General features: G+C 43.1%; 1 protein-coding gene across 4 annotated transcripts in view; it reads left to right on the top strand.

Annotated features, from left to right (window-relative positions):
• Positions 1–10,175: 10,175 nt before the first annotated feature.
• The window catches only part of fxr2 (FMR1 autosomal homolog 2), a 28,088-nt gene continuing 12,133 nt past the window's right edge, over positions 10,176–26,130 (top strand). Inside the window, exons 1-11 of one of the 4 annotated variants that reach the window (XM_064940431.1) lie at positions 10,176–10,853; positions 13,532–13,584; positions 16,521–16,614; positions 17,546–17,617; positions 19,386–19,534; positions 19,920–20,013; positions 20,260–20,376; positions 20,482–20,652; positions 20,783–20,861; positions 21,084–21,193; positions 21,611–21,697. In XM_064940431.1, the coding sequence (XP_064796503.1) occupies positions 10,803–10,853; positions 13,532–13,584; positions 16,521–16,614; positions 17,546–17,617; positions 19,386–19,534; positions 19,920–20,013; positions 20,260–20,376; positions 20,482–20,652; positions 20,783–20,861; positions 21,084–21,193; positions 21,611–21,697 (1,077 nt within the window). In that variant the 5' untranslated portion in view covers positions 10,176–10,802. Of the gene's footprint in view, positions 10,854–13,531; positions 13,585–16,520; positions 16,615–17,545; positions 17,633–19,385; positions 19,535–19,919; positions 20,014–20,259; positions 20,377–20,481; positions 20,653–20,782; positions 20,862–21,083; positions 21,242–21,610; positions 21,698–26,130 lie in introns of all 4 variants that reach the window. The other 3 variants (XM_064940429.1, XM_064940430.1, XM_064940428.1) reach the window with 3 other exon arrangements.

Here is a 26,130-nt window from a genome sequence, read left to right as displayed (position 1 = left end):
CACTGTGTATGTGTGTCATTCAGAGTGTGAATGGGCAGACAAAAAAATTAAGTGCCTTTGAACGGGGTATGATAGTAGGTGCCAGGCGCATTGGTTTGTGTCAAGAACTGCAACGCTGCTTGGTTTTGCACGCTCAACAGTTTCCTGTGTGTATCAAGAATGGTCCACCATCAAAAGAACATCCGGCCAATTTGACACAACTGTGGGAAGCAATGGAGTCAACATGGGCCAGCATCCCTGTGGAATGCATTAGACACCTTGTAGAGTTCGTCCATACCTATACAAATTGAAGCTGTTCCGAGGACAAAATATTAGCAACGTGTTCCAAATTAAGGTGTTCCTAATGTTTGGTATACTCAGTGTCGATCTCTCTGTTCAATATCACTTACCCTTCCATTTCTTGACCAGTTGTTTGGGACAGGGATGTTGTTTCGATATGCCAATTCATAGGCAAGTTCTCAGCATTCTAGGCTACTAAGCCGATTGATCTTTTATGTTTTTTGTATTTATTATGGATCATCATTAGTTCCTGCCAAGGCAGCAGCTACTCTTCCTGGGGCCCAGTAAAATTAAGGCCTTTATAAAATTGTAAAAACATTACAATACATTCACAACTGATTTCACGACACGTTTAGTGCACCGAGCTGTCTGTTTGAACTACTGGCACACAGTTCGGACTCCCATGCATACCCCACAAGACATGCCACCAGAGGTCTCTTCACATTCCCCGCTGTTCCATAAGGTGTATTTTTATCTGTTTATTTAATCAAATTTTACTGCTTGCTTGAGTTACTTGATGTGGAATAGAGTTCCATGTAGTCATGGCTCTATGTAGTACTGTGCGCCTCCCATAGTCTGTTCTGGACTTGGGGACTGTGAAGAAACCTCTTGTTGTCACGGATCCCCCTGGTACTGCTGCTCATTCCATTCACCAGCTCCAGGGGTCTACGTCACCCAAGCGTCGGGGGCAGTTCTGAATCATGCAAAATATTCCGTTAAGTATTTCGGAAGATGGAGCGGTAGGACGGATGTGCCCGGGGGGTTATCTCTCTGTGAAGGGGCCCTGAGGATTCTCGGGGTCCATTTTGAGACCTCTGGCTCAGCGACGCTAAACTGGAACATGCGTATCGCAGTGGTACAGAGGAAGCTAGCAATGTGGAAGGCTAGGTATTTGTCTTTTATGGGCAAAGTCCTGGTCCTAAAGGTGGATGTGTTGCCGTCTCTTTTGTATTTGGCATACATCTACCCATTGCCGGCTTGTCTGAGGAGGCCTCTAGTGAGGCTTGTGTTTCAGTTTATGTGGAGTGGCAGGTGCGAGTGGGTCGCCAGGGCACGCATGATCTGTCCCATCGGGGAGGGAGGTAGGGGGGGTACCACATTTCCCCCTCAAGCTGGACTCAATTTTTGTTTCTTTCTTGTTAGCGGAGCTTGCTCAGCCAGTGATACACCCGTCCGGTTACCTCCTGCGGGTGTTTTTCTCGTACCAGGCGAGAAGCGGCAAAGTGGCTGCATGCGCACCCCGAGGTTGAAGTTGCCCGAGTAGGTTTAGATCACAGGAACGTGTACGAAGAGTTCAGGCAGGCAGGGAGTCCTGCGCCTGTAGCGGGCATCTCGTCAGTGGTCTGGGAGGGAGTGCAGGCGCGGGGCCTGGACAACAGGCTCAAGGACCTGAATTGGTTGGGCCTCCATAAGTGCTTGCCGGTACTTTCCATCTTGTACCGATATAGTGTGGTGCGATCCCCCACCTGTCCAAGATCTGCTTGTGGCAGGGAGGAGACTGTGCGCCATGCCTTCTGGGACTGTGCCTGTGCCGGACTAGTATGGGCTAGGGCACGGGTGATGCTAGGTGTGGTTAGGAGGGATTTTGTTTTGACATGGGCTAGGCTAGAGAGAGGCGTAGGGAGAGCAAAGGGAACGGATAGGGACAGGTTTCTGCTCTGGTTTCTCATGAGTCTCTTTAAAAAGGGACTGTGGGAAGCCAGGCAGAATTTAGTCAAGACAGGGAGAGATTGGGGGGTGGAAGGGATAGTGAGAAGGGTGGAAGGTGATTTGAGGGGGAGGATGAAGAGGGAGGAGAGGAAGTGGGGGAAGCATGCGGCACGGGAGAGGTGAAAAGGGGGTTTAGGGCTGGGAGTGTTAGAGTGAGTTTGGTAAGGGGATAGATTAGGGAAGGGGAGATAGGGAAAGGGTTAGGTATTGGTTAGGTATGACGGGGAGGGACGATGCTCCCCTGAGGTTTGTTTTTGTTTGATGTTTTTGTAAATAGAATTAATTAAGAATGAATGAGAATTATGATTTTGTAATAGTATGAATGGTATTGATTGTAATACATTATTTTAACCACCACCTGTGCTGTTGTACTGGCTTCCATGTTATGTGTTATTGTGCATTTGTTTTATGGGTCTCTTGCAGTGCATTATTTAGAGGTTTACACCTCCCTCTTTTGTTTGGGTAGGAAAATAAAACCCCCTATTACGAATTCCGGCACTTGTCTCCAAGCATTATACAACGTGACACTTGTTGCATGTCTTGTGGGGTATGTATGGGTGACCGAGCTGTGTGCCAGTAGTTCAAACAGACAGCTCGGCGCATTCAACATGTTAATACCTCTCACAAATACAAGTAGTGAGGACGTCAATCTCTCCTATACTTTGAGCCAGGAGAGATCCCCATCTTAGCTACTGTTGTATCAATATGTCTTGACCATGACCGTTTACACCAAGCAGTTTATTCACCTCAACTTGCTCAATTTCCACATTATTCATGACAAGGTTTAGTGAATGATTTGTCCCAAATACAATGCTTTCAGTTTTGAAATATTTAGGACTCACTTATTCCTTGCCACCCATTCTGAAACTAACTGCAGCTCTTTGTTAAGTGTTGCAGTCATTTCAGTTGCTGTAGTAGCTGATGTGTATATTGCTGAGTCATCCTTATGCACAGACACACTGGCTTTACTAAAAACCAGTAGTAACATCTCGTTTAGTAAAGATTTTAAAAAGTACCATGAAACTGGTCTGTGAGATTCTTGATATATTTTGCGAGCTCAGACCCAATGTCATCAGATAAGACCTTGAGTGCCTCTGCTACTCTATCATAGCCTATCTTTCGCACCGGTACATTTTTTGTTGTTGTCAATGTACCTCTTCAGTGTCATGTTTCATCCCTTGCTGCTGCTAGAATGGACTTCTTCCCTTCTCTCACTACCGTGGTTGCTCTCTCAAGAACTTCAAGAGGGGCTAGACCCCTTGTTGTTTTGTGTTTGTATACACGGGAGATGCATGACGATGTCTGCTCTGAAAGAATAAAAATGCACCATCTTGCGTTTATACGCATGACACTGCAAAAACACTATGCATATTATGCATAAAACTGACCAAATGTAATCATAATTTGTATTGGGTATGGCGGCCATTGGCTCAATTTAACCCAAGGCAAACATTTTGACTCTATTAGCCAACACCGCTACAAGGATGTACTGTACTTTCATGCTAGGTTTAGGACCTGATATTGTAACTTATAGAGACCCCAACTGATGTACAAAACAATCTACTTTGGTTTAAATACAATCCACATGAACCATATAACACAAATTAATTTGACTTTGTGAAAATCCGACGTGTCTTCAGCTCCCGAGACATCTGACACGAGGCACAAAGACTGCCGAATGTGACCACAATGCAGTTATCACACATTGATCCCTATAGGGAAGAGAGAGAGAAATTCAGAAACAGGTCAGGGACCTGTCTGTAATGGACAGTTGTGATGACATTCAGTCCACTACCCACCCAATAGGGCAGCGCAGAATTGGCCCAGCGTCGTCCGGGTTAGTGTTTGGCCGGGGTAGGCCAATTTAAAAAATTGTCTGCCGGTCATACAGAGAGAGAATTTAAAACTAGGACTAGAGCTAACTAGAGGTTTTCCCGGTCAGGTGACTTGGTCAGGAAAAACACTTGGCTGTAGTTGTCATGACACCTGTTGTATATATCTGGATGTGGTAACTCTCCCTCATTGAGCTACTCACAGATAGAGCAACAAATGGGACTGGGGCACAGTAGAACACGTCCAGCAGGGGGAGACACGCACACTGGCCAAGCTCACTGTCCGTGAGACACCACAGACAACAGGAGCACCAGGAGCCACAGCATCCCGTAGGAGGGATTGGGTGTTTATGAGGTTATATATAGTTCAACAGATTAAATAGTGCTGATGAAGGCTTCTTATATTATCAGAATTTGAGTTAATTTCAATATGGAATTGAAATAGGACTGTCCCTCAGAGAGACAGATGACAGACAGACAGACAGACAGACAGACAGACAGACAGACAGACAGACAGACAGGTTTGTGCTCTTAGAGCTGCCCATGTCTTCACAGCAGGCAAAGAGACCACTGCTCCAACGTCTGCCATCTCTGCTAAGACCACAAAATGTCTAGAAGGAAAATACCACTTTTTGAGTGTTATGCAGGCTGTTAGATTTGATGTTGTGATCACAGGAGGTTGGTGGCACCTTAATTGGGGAGGGCGGCTTGTGGTAAAGGTTGGAGCGGAATCAGTGGAATGGTATCAAATACTGTACATCAACACATGGTTTCCATGTGTTTGATGCCATTCCATTTGCGCCGTGCCAGACATGATTACGAGCCATCCTCCCCTCAGCAGCCTCCACTGGTTATGATCCAATACCATAATCATGACATTGTTGTACACTGTACATTAACTTGTAACAGCCAAAACACTATTGTACATCAATCAATTGAATTCAAATGTATTTATAAGGCCCTTTTTACATCAGCAGATGTCACAAAGTGCTATATTTATATGAACTGAAATGGCACCTTGGCATAAACCAAACACAGAATCGTTAATCAATCTTGATTTCTAGCACACGGTGTCAATTTTGTGTAACACAGTAATGTCTTTGCTGTCATATGTATGTGGCAATAACAGTCCATGTAACAACAGCAGAGAGTTAACAAGGAAAAATGACCCACCTATTGAGAGGTCGGTGCTGGTCTTGACTTGGTGACTGTCTGGTGTTAATATGGAGGTGATGGCGAGGGATCAAAAGTGCCTTGTTACATACTACGTTACCGTTAAGGGCAGCCCATTTACTATTGTCTGTGTATTTCACCCTTTACTAATGTATTTGCTAATATTTACTGACTCTGAAAGCCATGGCAGCAAGCCTACGCCCTGAGATTGAGCAAATATCAGCAATATGGTATTATGCCTTATGTGGTTGTGGGTGGAAACTATTGGTGGGGGAAGGGGGGAGTTTTCCCCATGCTCTATGAAGTGTTTGGGTTTAAGAAAAGCTTTCTCTAAGCCTATATGTGAACGACTAAATTATCAATCATACTATGGGAATATACTCTTACATACTGTAAGAGTAAAATGGGCCCAAATCTATCATTGGATGCTTGTTGAGCTTGCTCAACCAACCATGGAGAAGCATTGAGGAAATCTGAGAGCATACCCCTTTAGTTGACTGAGCTGATGTCTGAAATGGCTGAACTTGACATGCAGTACACCACTGGACACAAAATGGTTGAATCAATGTTGTGATGAGGAATCTATGTAGAAAATACATTGAATTTGAAAAAGTTAACTGTTGTTTTGAGGGTGACATTTCAACTGCTATTGTTATTTACTGCTGCACTTTGTCATTCTTATCGCTTACTTTTTGGGGGGTATTTTCTTAACTGCATTATTGGTTAAGGGCTTGTAAGTAAGCATTTCACTGTTTTCGGCACGTGTGACAAATTTTCAACATAGACAAACCTTGAATAAAATATGCTTATTTTTGTATGAAATGGAAACATGAATCCAACTGTCACAGTCGTCACATGGAGGGGACCAAAGCACAGCGTGGTGTGAATACATTATTGAAGTTAGAACAAAGAACACTTAAAACGATAAGACGACCATGACTGCTAACAAAACACTGCACTAACGTATAACATAGGCAATAACCCACAAAATACCCAAAGAGGATGGCTGCCTAAATATGGTTCCCATTCAGAGACAACGATAAACACCTGCCTCTAATTGAGAACCAATCTAGGCAACCATAGACCTACATAAACACCTAGATGGTTAACAACCCCATAAACCTACAAAACCCTAGATGAGACACAAACACATAACACCCTCGTCACACCCTGACCTAACCAAAATATATAAAGTAAACAAAGAATACTCAGGTCAGGGCGTGACACCAACATATCAATTATTAATTTATAACCAGACTGGATTTTGAAGTGTTTGGTTTTCAATGCAACCAAATGTCAACATTTAAAGGTGATCTTCTGCTTGGGTAGTTCCATCTGTGCCACTGACTTTGTAAGGGTTTTCCTCGTCGTCGTCTGAAGAGGAGAGGCGAGAAGGATCGGCGGACCAATGCGCAGCATGGTAAGTGTCATTGGTTCTTTAATAAGAGGAAATCAACCATGAACACACTACAAAACAATAAACATGGCAAACCCCAAAACAGTCCTATTTTGTGCAGAAAACACAAAGACAGGAAACATCCCAACACAAAACAGACTACCTAAATATGGTTCCCAATCAGGGACAATGACTAACACCTGCCTCTGATTGAGAACCATATCAGGCCAAACATAGAAATAGACAAACTAGACACACAACATAGAATGCCCACCCAGCTCACATCCTAACCGACACTAAAACAAGGAAAACACACAAGAACTATGGTCAGAACGTGACAGATTTAGTCTGGCTTTAGTTTGTCTACAAATTAATCATTTATATGTTGGATTCATGTCTCCATCTCAACCAAAAATCTAAATTAAAAATTAATATTAATCTAATCAAACGTTAAATGCACTTTAAGTAAAGTTTAATTTTATTTAGTCGTGTTCTTTAACTTTGATTCTTGGTTGAGATGTAGACGTGAATCCAACATATCAATTATTAAATTGCTGACAAACTGGAATTAATGCCAGACTAAATCAGTGGCACAAAAGATGCATCTTCTTCAAACGTTGAAAACAAACACAATTCAATTACACTTTTACAGTAAATAGCCTACTAAAGTGTTGACAAGTTCACAAATTATATGTTGGCTTCACGTCTCCATCTAAACCAAAAATAAAAGTTCAAGAATAGAATTAAGCCAGTGGCTCAGATGAAACTATTCAAGTATTAGATATCCTTTAAATGTTGATGTTTGTCTGCGTTGTCAACCAAGCACAATTCATTAATGCTTTTGTAAAACAGTAAATAGCCTAAAGTTAAGGCTACCTTACGAACGCATGTAACTGTATTTATTCAACCTTGAAATTAGTAACACGTCCATAGCCATATTTTGAGGTTTGTTTACTGTAACTATAAATGTCTTCTTATGTAATCACAGAAAGCATGCATGTTCAAGATAGCATGCAAAGGTCGCAGGCCTGTGGAGATGTTCACAATTGCTATAATAATCCATCAGAATCTTGAACAGCATTGATCACTTGCGTTGTGTACTTTTAATGTAATCTCAACTATAATCCAGGTCATTTAGTTGTGATATTAGTTGAAGCACAGTGATAACACATTAAGTTGTTGTATAAATATAAAATATCTGACATGGTATTTCCATTTGAACTTTGTTGTGCTATTAAGCTTTTAAATGGTTGAAAGCACAGTGATAACACATTTAGATGGCAACTTAACCAAAAAGCACACATTGTTTTTCCATAGTAATAACACATTGAGAATTCAATAAACTTCAGACTGTCTTTTTGAGTGGGTGAATAACGGTTGAAATCTCTCGCCAAATATTACACACATTTACATGGTGAAATGACGTGTGCCCAGTGGAACCTGTCTTCCTCCTGCATGGAGCAAAGAAAATGCAATGACATCTCCATACTTGCTCTTTTTCAACCAAAGGGTGTATTTAATCATAGGTCTGTCAGACCCATGTGACAAAGTTGTTATAGCTGTCACTCTTTTTGACCTGTGACCCCTCATGTTCGGTTACCACAGCTTGCCCCTCAGGCCGGACGAGCCTTCCCCTTAGTACTTCCTATCCCTTAATGTCATCTTAAGTAACTCATACTAGGAGTGCTGATCTGTGAGATTATAATGAATAATATAATATGGGCGGAGGGGGACCTGATCCTAGATCAGCACTACTACAGTGAGATGCTTTTTGAATACAGGCACTGGTCCATAATTAGTATTTTGTATTTTTAGCTGTTGCCAAGGCAGCAGGTACTCTTCCTGGGGTCCAAACAGAGATACAACATTGCTCCATTGTTACATTACAATATTACAATACTACATTTCATTACTAAGAATAGTGCGTGGGTGTGTGTAGAGTGTGTGTCTCTTCATAGTCTGCGTCGTGCCATGAGGTGTTGTTTTATCTGGGGTTTTTTAAATCTGATTTTAATGCCAGCTTGAGTTACTTGAGGTGGAAGAGAGATCCATGTAGTCATGGCTCTGTATAGTACTGTGTGTAATCTAGCATCTGTTCTGGACTTGGGGACTGTGAAGAGACCTCTGGTGGCATGTCTTGTGTGGTATGTATGAGTGTCTGAGGTGTGTTAGCCGATTGAACAGACAGTTATGTACTTTTAACACGTCAATACCTCTCACAAAGACCAGTAGTGATGCAGTCAATCTTTCCTCTACTTTGAGCCAGGAGAGATTGATATGCATGTTATTGATATTAGCACTCCGAGTACATATAAGGGCCAGATGTTGCTGCTTTGTTCTGGGCCAACTGTAATTTGCCTATGTCCCTCTTTGCAGCACTTGACCATATAACTGGGCACTAGTCCAGGTATGATAAAACTAGGGCCTCTAGGACTTGTTTGGTCTATTATGATGTCAAGAAAGCAAAGCAGCACTTTATCACAGACACACCATAACATTGTGCTGAAACCATAACATTGTGCTTAAGAAACACTTATTCTTGTCATGACCATCCATGGTCCCTCAGATAGGGTTTTTGTAAGGTTGGTCCTTTCATAACGACCAACCAGGGTAGAATAGGAGGAATCTGTGGTTACAAGCTTTTGTTTTTATTTCTTCAACTAGGACTAGAAATTGAAATGATTTTACTTGTTGCTAAATGTATATAAATACCTGCATTTCCTAACTGAATTATACCTGATATTCTAATAATGCATAGAAAAGTGAAATCAGTCAAAATGTTGTTTTTCCACCAAATAGATTTTAGAGCAGTAAGAAGTGTCATACCGATTTATTGCACATTTCATTCAATAATATTTCACTGAGAAACTGCAGACCAGCCATAGACTAATGGTGGCATGTAGTTGTCCACAAAATTGGCTAGCCATAATGCTATGTTTATAACCACGTAGGTAGGTGGTAATTTCCAGTTCTGAAATAGTAAATCTGAGTGTATTTTTTATTTTTATACCTTTATTTAACTAGGCAAATCAGTTAAGAAAAAATGTGTATTTACAACGACAGCCTACTGGGGAACAGTGGGTTAACTGCCTTGTTCCGGGGCAGAAGGACAGATTTTTACCTCGTCAACTCGGGGATTCAATCCAGCAACCTTTCGGTTACTGGCCCAACGCTCTAACCACTAGGCTACCTGCGGCCCCAGTTAGATGCATTTACGTGATTTGAACTCATTGAGAAACACTGATTGGTTAATAGCAAACAAACGGTGTCTACCATACACTAAAAGTACAGCAATCATGCTAGGAAACAAAGTATAGTGTTCAAAAACCATATTAAGAGATTGCTTTTTATAAATAATGTTTTGTTGTTGCATTTAACTGCCAAAAATGCTGTTATCGTGGTAATTTCCTTAGTAGGAGGCGTCAGAGGACAGAATGTGGGAGAAGTGGGAGCTCAGGATGATACATTTGTTTCCTACTGGTAATTATGAGTTGGAGGCCAGTTCAAGTGGAGTTCTCAGTTTATGTGGTAAATTCCCACTTGGTTACGAACGCAGCATAAGAGCACGTTAATTTGGCCAACATAATTGATAGGAATCATCTCCAATAGATATTACAAAAATGTATATTTGGTTCATTTATTGGATAATACACTGACCAACCTCTAACTATTGAACCAATAAAAACAAATCTAGAGTTGATTGACGATTATTTTGACCAATGATCATTCAGGATGTCGTTTTGGGTGGATCTTTCAAGAGGGGTGGGATTTTCGAGGTCATTCCGTAACTCGGCGTGCGTTTGAGGGGATGGGCGGTTGGAGTAAAAGGAGTTGCCGGGCGATAGTGCACCACATACGTTTTTATCGGGAGGAGTCTTCCTAGCAAAATTGTACTTCAATATAAAATAAAGGAATCCCTTTGACGACTTTTTACAAAAACATTACATCGACTGCTGCCTTTGTATGCCTGTTTTAACATCCCCGCAAGTGACGGAATCAAGGTGTTGGTGATAGCTAACTTAGGTAATTAGCGATAGCTAACATCATTAGTTTACTAGCTTTGAAGCACATTGCAACTTGACCGCCCCGGTCCCCGTCTCAACGCAGGACAGCACATTGATTGTGCGGTTGCACGCCAGTTAACAAAGCTATCGATAGTTTGCTAACTAGTGTGAGCAAACGTCAAGTTGACCGCTGGAGACGGTATCTACCTGACGGTATCTGTTGATCCCATCAACAACCAATTCCCCAGCCCCTTCACCCCTCTCCCTCCACCACCCGAAACACTGGAAATCCACAAACGGTTGGAGAGCGGCGACGGGCCAGCGGCAGGGAAGCTGGGGGTGGTACCGGAACCGCACGGAGTCGTAGCGGCTCCAGAAAAGACTAGTCGTGGGGACCTACCGCCTACTATGGACGGGTTGGCGGTGGAGGTTCGCGGCTCGAACGGGGCCTTCTACAAGGTAAAGGAAATGACCGGTGTAATTAGGTTAGTCATGCGTTAACGTTAAACAACCACAAATATGAATCAGTCGACATTGTTTTGTTTGAACTAGAGTAGCTAGCTCGGTAGTGAGTTCATCTTCGTTGTTAGTTGGCAGATTCGGGTCGCATCATTCATTGAGTAGGCCCAACATCAAATGATAAGGTCGCTATTCCTAGATTTCTACTTCGTCAGGGTTTGCCATTGTGGTGAACGCTTGTCGTGGCCTGTTTTTGTTAGCTAAACTCCAAATGTCTTAACTATGTTTTCTGTTTGGGCTGTTCAGTTAGCTAACGTTAGCCAGTTAGCTACCTAGTCTGGCACCACCTAACATCTTCCCGGGCACTCCTTTCTTTGGTTGGAGTTCCTAGCTAACCTCTCAAATTGGCGAGAATGTGGTTGGAGAATGAGGCCACATCTGAAATGGTGATACCTAATGAAATATCGATCTGTTTGTTTGCTCTCCCGGTTTATCCTGAGCAATAACCCCCCCTTCAATTATCTTTCCAAGGAGTGGGCTGAGTCAGCCTTCATTATTTCAGTGAATCAAATTACTTACTTAGTTAGTCAGGCAGTCAGTCAGTCACATGACTGTTTCCAAAAAAATCATCACACCACCATGGCTTAATAACCATACGTGACACAACAAGGGGAAGTCAACGATTTCAGTCATTTTATTTAGTGACTCCTCAAATTGAGTCCAATTACTTCATTCAATCAATGTCTGTGCCAAATGGTTGCTGTAGTGTAAGAGTGTGTGTGTGTACTGGCAGACAGTTGAATAGGCCCTAGTAATTTGCTATGGGTTGAATGGCCCAGGGCTGACAATGACTGAGGGACTGAATCAGGTGTTGGTAGAACAGATTATCCTAATCTCAACACTCTGCCAGTCAGTCAACACCATAGTCCTCCCCCTTTCCATGCTCTCTTCCTATCCCTCTTTTCCTCATCTTTCCATTCTGTCATTCTCTGCCTCTTTTGTTTAGCCCAGTCTCTCTGGTCTCTTCGCTAGCTCTACTCTCCCCTCTCATTGACTCGTGGTTTAGACTATTTTTACACTCCTCTCCCTCTCACCTGTTCTGTTTACTGGCTGACAGTTTTGCACTCTGGCCATTCACGCTTATTTCTCTCCTCACTCTTGTTCAGATTTTATTTATTTATATTTCACCTTTTTAACCAGGTAAGCTAATTGAGAACAAGTTCTCCCTGTGTATTCTAAAGGTGTGATTATGATTTCCAGAGGAACCAGATTGGTTGGATAATTTAGGTGAAGACGACATGCCTGATGTCTTGCACATGCGTAACACACACAAACTACCATCCCCTTCAGCGCTGCCCTTTCTGCACAGTTACAGTAACCCATACACAGATGCCAAAAGGAATATCCTGCTATACCAGTAATGTCAGGGGTGTAGACCTGGCACCCCCACTCTACGCAGACCTGGCACCCCCAGAGGAGACCCTCTTTGGGCATGTGGGGAGTTCTAGTCCTCCTGGAACAGCACATGGCCGGAGAAGGAGTGACATCACTGTACGGCCGTGAATGACCACTCTAACCTCTGTGCTCTCCTGGGGTCATGTGACCACGACTGCCATGCCAAATGGCTTGCCTGACCCTTGACCTGATAGTAGAATGGAACACTGTTCACTACATCACACAACACGGGGCTACTTCAGTAGGCCCTGTAATGGAATATAGCTATTATGCCTACCTCCTTTCTTCCATCACAGCAGCTATCAGGACAGTGTTTTTCCTCTGTGGTAGGTACTACCTATCCAGTCTGTGCGCAGCTTTGCGTGACAGCGACACAAGTGGTGGCTGTTTGTGTTGTGACATTGCAGATCAATCTGGCTTCCATCTGGCTCTTTGGCCATCTCTCTGGGGCCTGAGAAAGTGGCAGCAGAGCTGTGAAGTTACTGTGAGATTGTGTAATATGAGGGAATCTAATGCTAAGGGCTTTCATACATAGCCTAATGCTCACTCAGACTGCCTCCTGAAATCTAAGCAGGTTTTCCTGGGAAGTGCCGGCCCTTTCATTTCCAGCAGGTGAAACTCCCTCAGCTCTGACACTCCCTCTCAGGCCCTAGTGCCACTGCCAGTGACATCGGCCCCATATAAGGCAGTGTAACATTGAGCACCGTGGCAACCCCCCATGTCTCCGCTCTACTCCCACCCTGATGGAGAGTTTATGCCACTGTGATAGATCTGTTAATGACTGACTGTGATGGATGAGGAACAGATTTGGGCAAGGGGGTCTCGTAATGGTTGTTGATCAAGGATATGGTATCGCATTACTTTCTCCAGTGGGCACGGTCGTGTGCGCTTTTGATACCAATGTAGTCAGACCTGTTTTTACCCTCTGACAACACGCAAAGCCACATTTATTACATTGAAATGAGAGATGTCCAGCACAGCAGGACTGTCTGCTGCTGTCAAGATAATTCTGTTTTTTTTTTTTTTTTTTTTTTTGCCACTTCTCTCACACATCCAGAGTTTCAGTTATATTTCCCTGTCCCCAAGATGGCTACAGTCTTTTCAGTAACAGTCATAGTTCTTTCATGGGTTATGAGTCTACCCATTAGTCCCTCTGCACTCCCATCAGTCAGTGGCGTAGACGTTTGCCTAACATAACGTTTGGGGTTTCTCTTCTTTTTCAGGGGTTCATCAAAGATGTCCACGAAGACTCACTCACAATAGTATTCGAAAACAAGTAAGTTTTCATTCTCTCTCGTGACATAACATGTAGAGTTGACACGCTGCTTGTGTGGTTACTGACTCATGGAAGATCTGTCCGAGTTGCACACTATTACCAGTCTAGCCACTCTGCTCAAGTCATCACTCTCCCCCAGTTCTTTGGCCTAGTTTTACTTCCTGAAATCCCCGTTTCAGAACCACCTGTGGTCCGGACACAGCTGTCCACAAAACCTTTATAGTCTCCCCCCCCCCCTTCTTTCTGGAACTCATATCCCCCTGTCCTGTTCCATCCCATCTCGCTAGCCACCCTCCTCCTACCCCCTGTTCCTCTTTCTCTAGTTGACTCTGTAAATAAATATAGTCCCCTGCTAAATATAGTTCCCTATGGTATGCAGGCAGGGGGCCGGACAGTGGCCCCTGCCATTCTTGGGATGGCTCTGCCGTTCCAACAACCTCCCTCCCTCCTGTCCTCTTGCCTTGTGGAAGTGTAGGAGTAGCTGGTTGTGAGATACTACGTGAATGAATGAAAAGCCATGCTTTCTATGAGACTGCTGGCTACTGCTCCTTGACACCATTCTCCTTCATATTTGAACTACTAACTTCAAAATAGGGTTGACCTTTACATTATATTGGCTAGCTAGCCTATATTACAACTGGAGATGAAACAGTGTTTAAATTTCATATCACGATTATAGTGACAATTTATGCTTATCAGTATTATCGCGGTATTGTTCAAATGTGCTGGAAATGTTCTAAGGGTACTGATACACACTGAAATAATTTCACCATGTTTTATATTGAAAGACAACCAATCAAATTAGAATCACTATGCACTTTTTTTGTGCGTAAATAATAACTTTAAAGATGGCACCATGTGGCCATGAGAGGTAAAAGTTTCCCAAGTGCAGATTTTTGATGAACACAACCTTAAGTTGGGGCGGCAGGTAGCCTAGTGTTTAGAGCGTAGGACAACTAACCGGAAGGTTGCAGATCAAATCCCCGAGCTGACAAGGTAAAAATGTCATTCTGCCCCTGAACAAGGCAGTTAACCCACTGTTCCTAGGCCGCCATTGAAAATAAGAATTTGTTCTTAACTCACTTGCCTGGTTAAATAAAGGTAAAATAAAAAAAGTAAGCAAATCAAATGTGCATATAAAAACAACACAGGAAAAGCAATGTGCATGTGAGAACAATGCAACCATATGTAAACAAATCCATTGTGCATGTGAGAACAACACAGGAAAAGCAATGTGCATGTGAGAACAATACAAACATATGTAAACAAATCCAATGTGCAGTGTTGACATTTAAAATAACAACACAAATTGCAATGAGCCCAACAATTGACATAAATACAGGAGTCTAGGGTTTTTTTCCTGTTGGAACACTTTAAAACCAAGTCGACGTTTGCCAGATATTAAATGAACAAAATATGTTAGGTAGGGTGACTGAACTACGTAACGTGTTATCGTGTGCAATGGGCAAATAGTCTGAAGACACACGACACATACAGCAGCAGAACGTGTAGTGTTTTTACAGGAGTAGGTAATGCTCAAAGCTTACATTTACATTACAGACAAGCTATTAGTAAGTTACAGACAAACCATAACATTTTCCCCCTTTCCAAAGTCCCCACATCATGCATTGAGCTTAAAGTTAAATTACCTTGCATTCGCTATAAAGTAGTAGGTGTTGGTCATGAAAATGACTCAAGAGATTTGAAGTGTTTCCCCCTTTTCGCAGCTATTTATTTTATTAATAAAAACTTATTTTTTTGCATGTTCTGAAGACAGGGAACCATCTTCGATTAAGTTTCCCTCCGCACGCTTGTAAAACCCACAATACGACCACACTTCAGATTTGGTCCTGTCACTGCCTTCCGCCAGAAAACATGGCTGTTGCTAACTTGGTTGATGCTGGACAGTTTTTACCGTGAGTTTTTCAAACTTCGGTAATCAAACATGGCTTTAATGATTAAAATTTGAAACGGTAATGCTAACCGTCAGTATTTTTTGTTGTTGTAAAAACGAGTAACCGTTTCATCCGTAAATATAACTATGATGAACCCCCTCACATTTGACATAAATATCTTTCTGTGAATTTGAAGCCTGTAGGTTGAACTCAGCCACAGTCCAGTGGGCTGTTTTTAGACTGAGCTCTCGTTTTGAGTGTTTTATGTAAAAGGACACGCTACTACCTACCGGATATCCTAGTTTTATATGATGCTTGATTCTCACCCACACAGTCTTCCCGTAGATAAATGATCTAATGTACATTATAGGTGGTGTCTTAGGATCATTACCATATGTAATCCAGTAACTCTATTATGTTTATGGCTTTCCCCTTCTTGTAAACGCTCATTCATCTCACTTCCTGGCCCCCACTGACTGCCTGTCACCAAGTGATTTGTCTGTCAGCTAGAGAACACTGCTTCAGGCAGAATGACTATTAAGCTTTAGTTATGTTAGGGGTTGACAAGCTTTTGGGTCTCGCTCCTGTTTCTTTATGGTACTTTCATTAGGGTCTGTGTTCCCGGGAAGTTTCTGCTACACATGCGCACACACCAGAGGCGGCTGGTGGAAGGAGCTATAGGAGGACTTGCTCATTGTAATGGCTGGAATGGAATCAATGGAACAAACACATTGTTTCCATGTGTTTGTTTGGTATCATTCCAGCCATTGCGATGAGCTCGTCCTCCTATACCTCCTCCATCAGCCTGATCTATCACACACCCAGACTTTATTCTGGACCGAACTGGTGTGGCGACGTCTGTCAATGTAATATAAAGTGTTGGACAGGAGGTGAACTTTCATAAATCACATGACAGGAAGAGGGGGGGGTCAGCTGATGTTCCTCCTACTGTTGTAACTGGAAGGAGTTTGTTTCCCCTTTCCCCATCTGTCTCCCTTGCTCTCCACCTCGCTGCCATCTCTCTCTCTCCCCCCCAAAAAGCTGGCAACCAGAGAGACAGCTGCCCTTCAGTGACGTTCGGCTGCCGCCCCCAGCCGACTACCACAAGGACATCGGTGAGGGAGAGGAGGTGGAGGTACGTCTGCCCGCTCATGTTATGTCCCCAAATTCTCCAGATCCCACGATCTCCCACTAGGGTTGCAAAACAGATTCCAGAAACATTCCAGGAATCTTCCACCTGGGAATTTTGGGAATGTTTCTGGAATTTTGCAACCTAATTTCCCTCATTATTTTTTGAGGGCCAGGAGTTTTTCCTCACTGTGTGACCTGACCAGAAAAACAGTGGAAACTCCTTCCTTGGTTGGATTCTACCTCCTGTTTAGTCCATTGCCCACACGCTCCGTGCTATTCGGATACTTGGGATGTCCCTACCCCATTAAAGTTGACATTTTTAAAATGGTTAAGTTTAAGTAAGGGTAGGGATGTCTCAAGGATCCCGGATAGCACTGACCCTACCCACATGTGATGTCATAAAGCATTCCATACCACACATTAATCCATATCACTATCAGTGGTTTAGTTTGCTTCCTCCGTCGTGATTCCAGTCATAGCTGGAGATTACTACCCATGAGCCCGGGTCCCAGCCAGTCCAGAGATTACCCAGAGTCCTGTTCAGTACGGCAGAGCGATGTGGAGACGGATTAACCACAGTCCAATTTAGACATGATTAGCCAGCTAGGATTCCATTCTTCAGCACAGCAGCACTCTAATCATCATCGCCATGGAGAGACACTCCATCTCACTGTTTATCATATCATTACATAATCACTTTACTAAATATTTTGCCTGACCTGTTTGGTTAATGTTACATGGTAGATTTCAGAAAGTTTCTTCTCTTCTTGTAATTGTTCTGGTATCATTGCTCTGGGGCATCCCTAAGCAGGATGAAATGATCAGGAAATCCAGAATTTCAGTAAAACCTGCGAGTTACTGGAATTTTGCAACCCGAGCAGGTATAAACACCTGTATTTCCCTGTATAATCATCTCCTGTTTACCCCTCCAACAGGTGTACTCGAGGGCCAATGAGCAGGAGCCATGTGGCTGGTGGCTGGCCCGGGTGAGAATGATGAAGGGAGAGGTGAGTCAGGGACTGGTGAGTTAGGGGTCGGGTGCACGCTGGGGCCGGCATGGGGTCGGTAGGGGGGGGGCACTGTGCGTGTGATTTAAAAACAATTTTCTTGTGTGAATAGGTGATGAACATCCCCGTATCTCAACCAAGACTTTGGTGTATTGTTGCTAAATAGTCCCCTTTTTAATTTTCTTGATCAGTCCAAGTAGTCATTTGTGCAATGTCATGTGCATGTTGTGTGATGCATCAGCGTTTTACACACACGCTCCGTCCACTACGGGATACCCCTCAGTCATCCCTTGTATAGACCCACACACAGCACTCTAATGTAGGCTAATTGGGACAACTAATGCAGCAGGAAGCACATAGCTTGTTTAAAGCAGGCAGTTACGTACTGTAGGGTCACCTAGACTACACACAGATTCTACATTCCATATTGACCCCTAGCACTTCTGTAGATCCCACCTAGTCTTTGAGAAGGAAAGCTGAAGCAACTACCTTAAAAAAAAAGTTTTATATATTATTATATACCTATCCAATCCTCTCAGATCTTCTGACTTGGCAATTGAGTAGGGGCCGAGGGTTGATTTTGGAATTTAATGACTAACATTAAACATTATATTCCCTGTCTGGCACACGGAGTCCCAAATGACACTTACATTTAAAAAAAAATATATATATAAGAAATCTGTTGTACATTTTTATGATTTTGCAGAGGGGATGTAAGTCGTGCAATTTTACGTCCAAGATGTTTGGTGCTGTAGCCTATTTGTCAATGTGCTTGAAAACGAGTATCGTTGAATGACAACAAACACTCAATTGAAGAATCCCTACTAATGACCAATGGAGTGTGGGCTTTGGCTCCGAACTTCCGCTTGGCTCGAGAAAAAAGTTTGTTTTCATTTTAGTTAAAGTAGTGCCATATTGTTTAATTTCATTTATAAAGTGAATAAAGTTTGGTTTTGAATTAGACCATTTGCATTTGTGAATGACATTTACCTAGTATTATTAGCAGTTCCCCAAAAAACCTTGCCGGCGACCAAAACGAACAGAAACGTCACATTGTCGTCATAATATATGCACAAACTGTTTCGAATGGGAAGCATGCGGACGCTGTTAGTGAGGCTTGATGCTGGATTTGACCACACTTTTGATCAGTGATAAAGGTTTGGAATGTCAGCTTTGTGTGGTTTGTGCTTTGTGTGGAGTTCCATCTCTCTCGCTCTCTTTCTCTTGCCCTCGCTCTGTCAGAAGGGACTAAGAAAATGACTATTGGTTAATTTATCACATGAATAAAACCTTAGCTGAATTACATTTTTAAAAAGAAGTGCCATTTCTGATTAACCTTGACCCAAAGCCCTATGAATATTCAATGTAAGTTGTCTTGTGTGGGATGAATAATTTATGTCTTTTGGGCTGTTTGATTGTTTGCTCTGTTTGCTCCCTAGGTAGTTTGGTAGAAGTACCTCATCTAGTCCAACCCACTATAGTCCCCATTATTATTATTCGGCACACGTTATTTCTCTTGCCATTTCTCAATCTCTGAAAACCGCTGTTATTTGAAATGATCTGACGAAGATCCTTGCAGGGTTGAAACGTTGTTTATTAATAAAGGTATATGGTGGAGCTCTGTGTAAAATATACTTTATTTTAATGATCCTTGTTATTTTACCCATATTTATATTAATCTGGGTCTATTTCTATTCATTAAATATTTTCTTTCTCTTGCAATTTCGCCATCTCTGAGAACCTTTGTCTCTCCCTTTGAACCCTTTAGTTCTACGTTATCGAGTACGCAGCGTGCGACGCCACATACAACGAGATCGTCACGCACGAACGCATCCGGCCCGTCAACCCCAACAGCCCTTCCTCCCGAAACTCCTTCCACAAGGTCCCCATCGCCATCCCAGAAGACCTACGGAACATGTGAGTGTTTGACCTCTGACCCCGGCAGTGCACTACACCATTCTCACCACTGGGGCGGCGCTGTAGCACTGTACTCAGATTGAACAACCAGAGGCAACATGTTACTCCGCTAGTCATTGGAGTACTTTGGCTGCGCCTGAAATGGCTCCCTATTTTTTAAAAGGCTACTTCCGTAACGTGGTGCACTATGTAGGGAATAGGGTGCTATTTGTGAAGGGTTTCTTGTTTAGACAGTTATACACATCGAAATGTTGTCGTTGAAGCTTTGTCTTTGAGCTGTCTTTTGGGCAGGCCATCAGCCTCTCACAGTAGCAACATAGTGCACTGTTGTTGTGAATAACTGTGGTTTGACCCAAGTTCTTTTTCTGCTTTTTTTTACCAACAGCTGTGCGAACGACAACATCCATAAAGACTTCAGGAAAGCCATTGGAGCCAACTGCATCTTCTACAGTGCAGCCTCACACGAGCTCATCGTGCTGGTCAGTATCACAGCCACTACTGCTTTCAGGGCCTGTATTCAGCACTCCTACTCTGAGAAGCTTAGTGATCTAGGATCAGTTTGCCTTTTTTAGTTCATTATTAGGTAATTATATGGACTGGGGGGACCTGATCCTAGATCAGCTCTCCTACTCTGAGAGCAGTGCTACAAGGCTAGCGTTTTTTAGTAATGTCCCTTTTTCTTCTTCTTTAACCAGCTTTCTGACTAACACTTCTGCTTTCTCTAGTCAACAAATGAGACAACAGTGAAGCGTGCTGCTCTCCTGAGCGACATGCACTTCCGCAGCATCCGTACCAAGCTCATGCTCATGTCCCGCAACGAAGAAGCCACTAAACACCTTGAGGTATACACACACACTTCTCCCCCCATGTTCATTCAGTTAGAATCAAACACGCTTGAGACTGGCCATCAACATGTAGACAGACACCCTATTGTCCTTGTCCCCCAGACAAGTAAGCAGCTGGCGTCCGCGTACCAGGAAGAGGTGAAGGTAAGGGAAGACCTGATGGGCCTGGCCATTGGCTCCCACGGTGCCAACATCCAGCAGGCCAGGAAGGTGCCTGGTGTCACCGCCATCGAACTGGAGGAGGAGAGCTGCACCTTCAGGATCTACGGAGAGGTGGGTGGGCATGTTGTGGTGAGAGTGGGGTCTTGGTGTGTGTCAGCGTGTGTGTGGCAGGCTGTCAGCCTTTATCTCTCTCTGTATGTGTTTAATGGCAGGTTGGATTGATGTTGTCTTTGCGTTGCAGACCCCAGAAGCGGTGAAGCTGGCCAGGGTTTTCCTGGAGTTCAAAGAAGACTACTTCCAGGTGCCCAGGAACCTCGTAGGTGAGTGACGCCCCACCCTCATGATTTAGTCAATCAGGAAAGTTCCTGCATACACATGTACTGAGAAACAATGATTGTCTGAATTGTGGCATCTTTTATAATTTGATATAAACTAGAGGGCAAGTTGGTCAGGATGATATCTATGAGGGTGCCCATGTTTACGGATTCATCCAGCTAATCCTTGGTCTCCAAATGCACCCTCTTCTTTCTCTCCTCTCCCAGGAAAAGTGATCGGCAAGAACGGCAAAGTCATCCAGGAGATTGTGGACAAATCCGGGGTGGTGCGGGTCCGGATCGAGGGGGACAATGACAAAAAGCTTCCCCGTGAGGAGGTAGGCAAGCAGGGGGCTGGCAGAGAAGACACTGCCCCTAAACAAGAGGTGAATGGAATTTTGCAATCCGTAGGCTTGGTCTGTCGACGCTGTCAGTTGTCCCATTTCAGTTTCCGCTGCATGTCTACTGTACATTACCCATTCTAGGAGGGGTTGCTTGGGCCCACTCCATCGGTTGGTGTATATCACTGTTGTTCAGTGTGCTTTTCCCCACTTTATTTTCAAAAAATGTCCCTTCAAAGAGAAACCTCTATGTATTTCTACATCAATTTAAAGACACCAGTTATTTGGCCCTTATGGAAATACACAAATGTGTCCAAATGTCCATGACCTAACATCAGGACTCGTCCACCTCCAAATGTATAATGAAGCATAACAGTCTACCAGTCCACTCTCTTACACTGTCATTCTCTCCAGGGCATGGTCCCCTTTGTCTTTGTGGGAACTAAAGAGAACATCAGCAACGCCCAGGCCCTACTGGAGTACCATGTGGCCTACCTACAGGTGAGGCGCACACACACACACACACAGGGGAGAGATCACTGCCGCTCTCAGGCCTGACCTCTGCTGATGTCAATTAAACATTGGACTCCTCTCTGTTACCACACGTTAAGATGTATATTGACCCTATATGCCTGTGCATTTTTTTATACATGCTTACATACGTACTGTGGGCCAATGGCCAGAATATAGACGCATGGTAGGAGTTCCCATTACCCACAGATTTAGGATCAGATTACTCAACCCCCCCTAACCATAACCGTTAAAGGGAATGGAAAAAATATCTGACCCTGAATCCGGGGCAAGTTCTAGTCTAGCTACTCTTGTGTGGACATTCATGGAAGACGTTGTCTTACACCGGTTGGTGTTCTTCTGTGTATTCTACACACCACCACTTCTGTATGAGGAGAGGGGAGGAGATGCAGTGTGTATAAGGTGGTGTCAGATCATTCCAAATTGGTCACCTGTCCCGTCCTCCTCCACCTACCTACCTCATGTGAAAGCTGCTGATAGCGGCTACATTTTGCCCTTACCCTGTGCTTTTAAAAATAGCCCCCTACTCAGGGTTGGGACGAGGGGTAGGGGTGTAGATTACAGGATATCTGGACCCTAGCCTCCAAAAATAACGCACCCTCTACTCATCCTTGCACCCGCTCACCCATCGTCAGCCACCTCACACAAGGCTCAGTGGCGACAGCTGTCGCATTCTGAAGTGACACCCTCCAACCCTTCCACCCTCAACCACCTCACCAAAAGTTCCCAGTAAACTGCTGTCTGTACTTTAGCCCAATCCCTAAAACGCCTAAACTGACCACCCCCTTGAACACACTGCAGAATGTAGTGTTTGGCTCTTACATGGCTTATTTCACAAAACCACTGGGAAATCACATCAAACTGCTGCACATGGTAAATTCACATGACTTAAGGCTGTGTCAACTCTGCAATGATGGTGGTTTCCCCACTAAAAGTGCATCCCAAATGGCACCCTATTCCCTTTTTATAGTGTAATACTTTTGAGCAGGGCCCATAAGTATGGGTGGGTCCCATTATGTTGCTAAATAAATAATCAAATCATATAAATGTTTGCCGGTCCACATCGTCGAAGTCGAAGTTTACATACACCTTAGCCAAATACATTCAAACTCAGTTTTTCACAATTCCTGACAATTAATCCGAGTTAAAATTCCCTGTTTTAGGTCAGTTAGGATCACCACTTATTTTAAGAATGTGAAATGTCAGAAATAGTAGTGATTTTTCAGCTTTTATTTTTAATTTCCAGTGGGTCAGAAGTTTACATATACACTCAATTCGTATTTGGAAGCATTCCCTTTAAATTGTTTAAATTGGGTCAAATGTTTCAGGTAGCCTTCCACAAGCTTCCCACAATAATTTTGGTGAATTTTGGCCCATTCCTCCTGACAGAGCTGGTGTAACTGAGTCAGGAGTGTTGACCTTGCTCGCACACACTTTTTCAGTTCTGCCAACAAATTTTCTATAGGATTGAAGTCAGGGCTTTGTGATAGCCACTCCAATACCTTAACTTTGTTGTCCAGTAAGCCATTTAGCCACAACTTTGGAAGTATGTTTGGGGGTCATTGTCCATTTGGAAGACCCATTTGCGACCAAGCTTTAATTTTCTGACTGATGTCTTGATGTTGCTTCAATATATCCACAATTTTACTCCCTCATGATGCCATCTATTTTGTGAAGTGCACCAGTCCCTCTTGCAGCAAAGCACCCCCACAACATGATGCTGCCACCCCCGTGCTTCACGGTTGGGATTAGAGGTCGACCGATTATGATTTTTCAACACCGATACTGATTATTGGAGGACCAAAAATGCCAATACCGATTAATCGGCAGATTTTTATTTTATTTTTTAAATGTATTTGTAAAAATGACAATTACAACAATACTGAATGAACACTTATTTTAACTTAATATAATACATCAATAAAATCTATTTAGCCTCAAGTAAATAATGAAACATGTTCAATTTGGTTTACATAATGCAAAAACAAAGTGTTGGAGAAGAAAGTAGAAGTGCTATATGTACTATGTAAGAAAGCTAACGTTTCAGTTCCTTGCTCAGAACATGAGAACATATGAAAGCTGGTGGTTCCTTTTAACATGAGTCTTCAATATTCCCAGGTAAGAAGTTTTAGGTTGTAGTTATTATAGGACTACTTCCCTCTTTTCCATTTGTATTTCATATATCTTTGACTATTAGATGTTCTTATTGTCACTTTAGTATTGCCAATGTAACAATACAGCTTCCGTCCCTCTCCTTGCTCCTCCCTGGGCTCGAACCAGCAACACAACGACAACAGCCACCATCGAAGCAGCGTTACCCATGCAGAGCAAGGGAAACAACCAACCCAAGGCTCAGAGCGGGTGACGTTTGAAACGCTATTAGTGCGCGCTAACTAGCTAGCCATTTCACTTTGGTTACACCAGCCTCATCTCGGGAGTTGATAGGCTTGAAGTAATAAACAGCGCAATGCTTGACACACAACAAAGAGCTGCTGTCAAAAATCACGATAGTGCTGTTTGAATGAATGTTTACGCTCCTGCATCTGCCTACCACTGCTCAGTCAGATACTTAGATACTTGTATGCTCAGTCAGATTATATGCAACGCAGGCCACGCTAGATAATATCAAGTAATATCATCAAACGTGTAGTTAACTAGTGATTATGATTGATAATTTTTTATAAGATAAGTTTAATGCTAGCTAGCAACTTACTTTGGCTTACTGCATTCGCGTAACAGGCAGTCTCCTTGTGGAGTGCAACGAGAGAGAGGCAGGTCGTTATTGCATTGGACTAGTTAACTGTAAGGTTGCAAGATTGGATCCCCCGAGCTGACACGGTGAAACTCTGTCGTTCTGCCCCCGAACAAGGCAGTTTAACCCACCGTTCCTAGGCCGTCATTGAAAATAAGAGTGTTCTTAACTAACTTGCCTAGTTAAATATATATACAGTGCCTTGCGAAAGTATTTGCCCCCCTTGAACTTTGCGACCTTTTGCCACATTTCAGGCTTCAAACATAAAGATATAAAACCATGACCAGAGCACCTTCTTCCACATGTTTGGTGTGTCTCCCAGGTGGCTTGTGGCAAACTTTAAACAACACTTTTTATGGATGTCTTTAAGAAATGTCTTTCTTCTTGCCACTCTTCCATAAAGGCCAGATTTGTGCAATATACGACTGATTGTTGTCCTATGGACAGTCTCCCACCTCAGCTGTAGATCTCTGCAGTTCATCTGAGTGATCATGGGCCTCTTGGCTGCATCTCTGATCAGTCTTCTCCTTGTATGAGCTGAAAGTTTAGAGGGACGGCCAGGTCTTGTTAGATTTGCAGTGGTCTGATACTCCTTCCATTTCAATATTATCGCTTGCACAGTGCTTCTTGGAATGTTTAAAGCTTGGGAAATCTTTTTGTATCCAAATCCGGCTTTAAACTTCTTCACAACAGTATCTCGGACCTGCCTGGTGTGTTCCTTGTTCTTCGTGATGCTCTCTGCGCTTTTAACGGACCTCTGAGACTATCACAGTGCAGGTGCATTTATACGGAGACTTGATTACACACAGGTGGATTGAATTTATCATCATTAGTCATTTAGGTCAACATTGGATCATTCAGAGATCCTCACTGAACTTCTGGAGAGAGTTTGCTGCACTGAAAGTAAAGTGGCTGAATAATTTTGCACGCCCAATTTTTCAGTTTTTGATTTGTTAAAAAAGTTAGAAATATCCAATAAATGTCGTTCCACTTCATGATTGTGTCGCATACAGTTTTATATCCTTGTTTGAAGCCTGAAATGTGACAAAAGGTCGCAAAGTTCAAGGGGGCCGAATACTTTCGCAAGGCACTGTATATATATATTTTTTTATATATATAAATAAAAATCGGCAAAATCGTTGTCCAAAAATACCGATTTCCGATTGTTATGAAAACTTGAAATCGGCCCCAGTTAATTTGCCATTCTGATGATTCGGTCAACCTCTAGTTGGGATGGTGTTCTTCGGCTTGCAAGCCTCCCCCTATTTTCACCAAACATAACTATGGTCATTATGTCCAAACTGTTCTGTTTTTGTTTCATCAGACCAGAGGACATTTCTCCAAAAAGTACAATCTTTGTCCCCTTGTGCAGTTGCAAACTGTAGTCTGGCTTTTTTATGGCAGTTTTGGAGCGTGGCTTCTTCCTTGCTGAGCGGCCTCTCAGGTTGTCGATGTAGGACTCGTTTTACTGTGGATATAGATACTTATGTACCTGTTTTCCCCCAGCATCTTCACAAGGTCCTTTGCTGTTCTGGGATTGATTTGCACTTTTCGCACCAAAGTACATTCATCTCTATGAGACAGAACTCGTCTCCTTCCTGAGCGGTATGACGGCTGCGTGGTCCCATGGTGTTTATACTTGCGTGCTATT

This window comes from Oncorhynchus masou, chromosome 27 (assembly GCF_036934945.1).
Source record: "Oncorhynchus masou masou isolate Uvic2021 chromosome 27, UVic_Omas_1.1, whole genome shotgun sequence".
Classification (NCBI taxonomy): Eukaryota; Metazoa; Chordata; class Actinopteri; order Salmoniformes; family Salmonidae; genus Oncorhynchus; species Oncorhynchus masou.
This window is presented reverse-complemented; position numbering and strand designations above follow the sequence as displayed.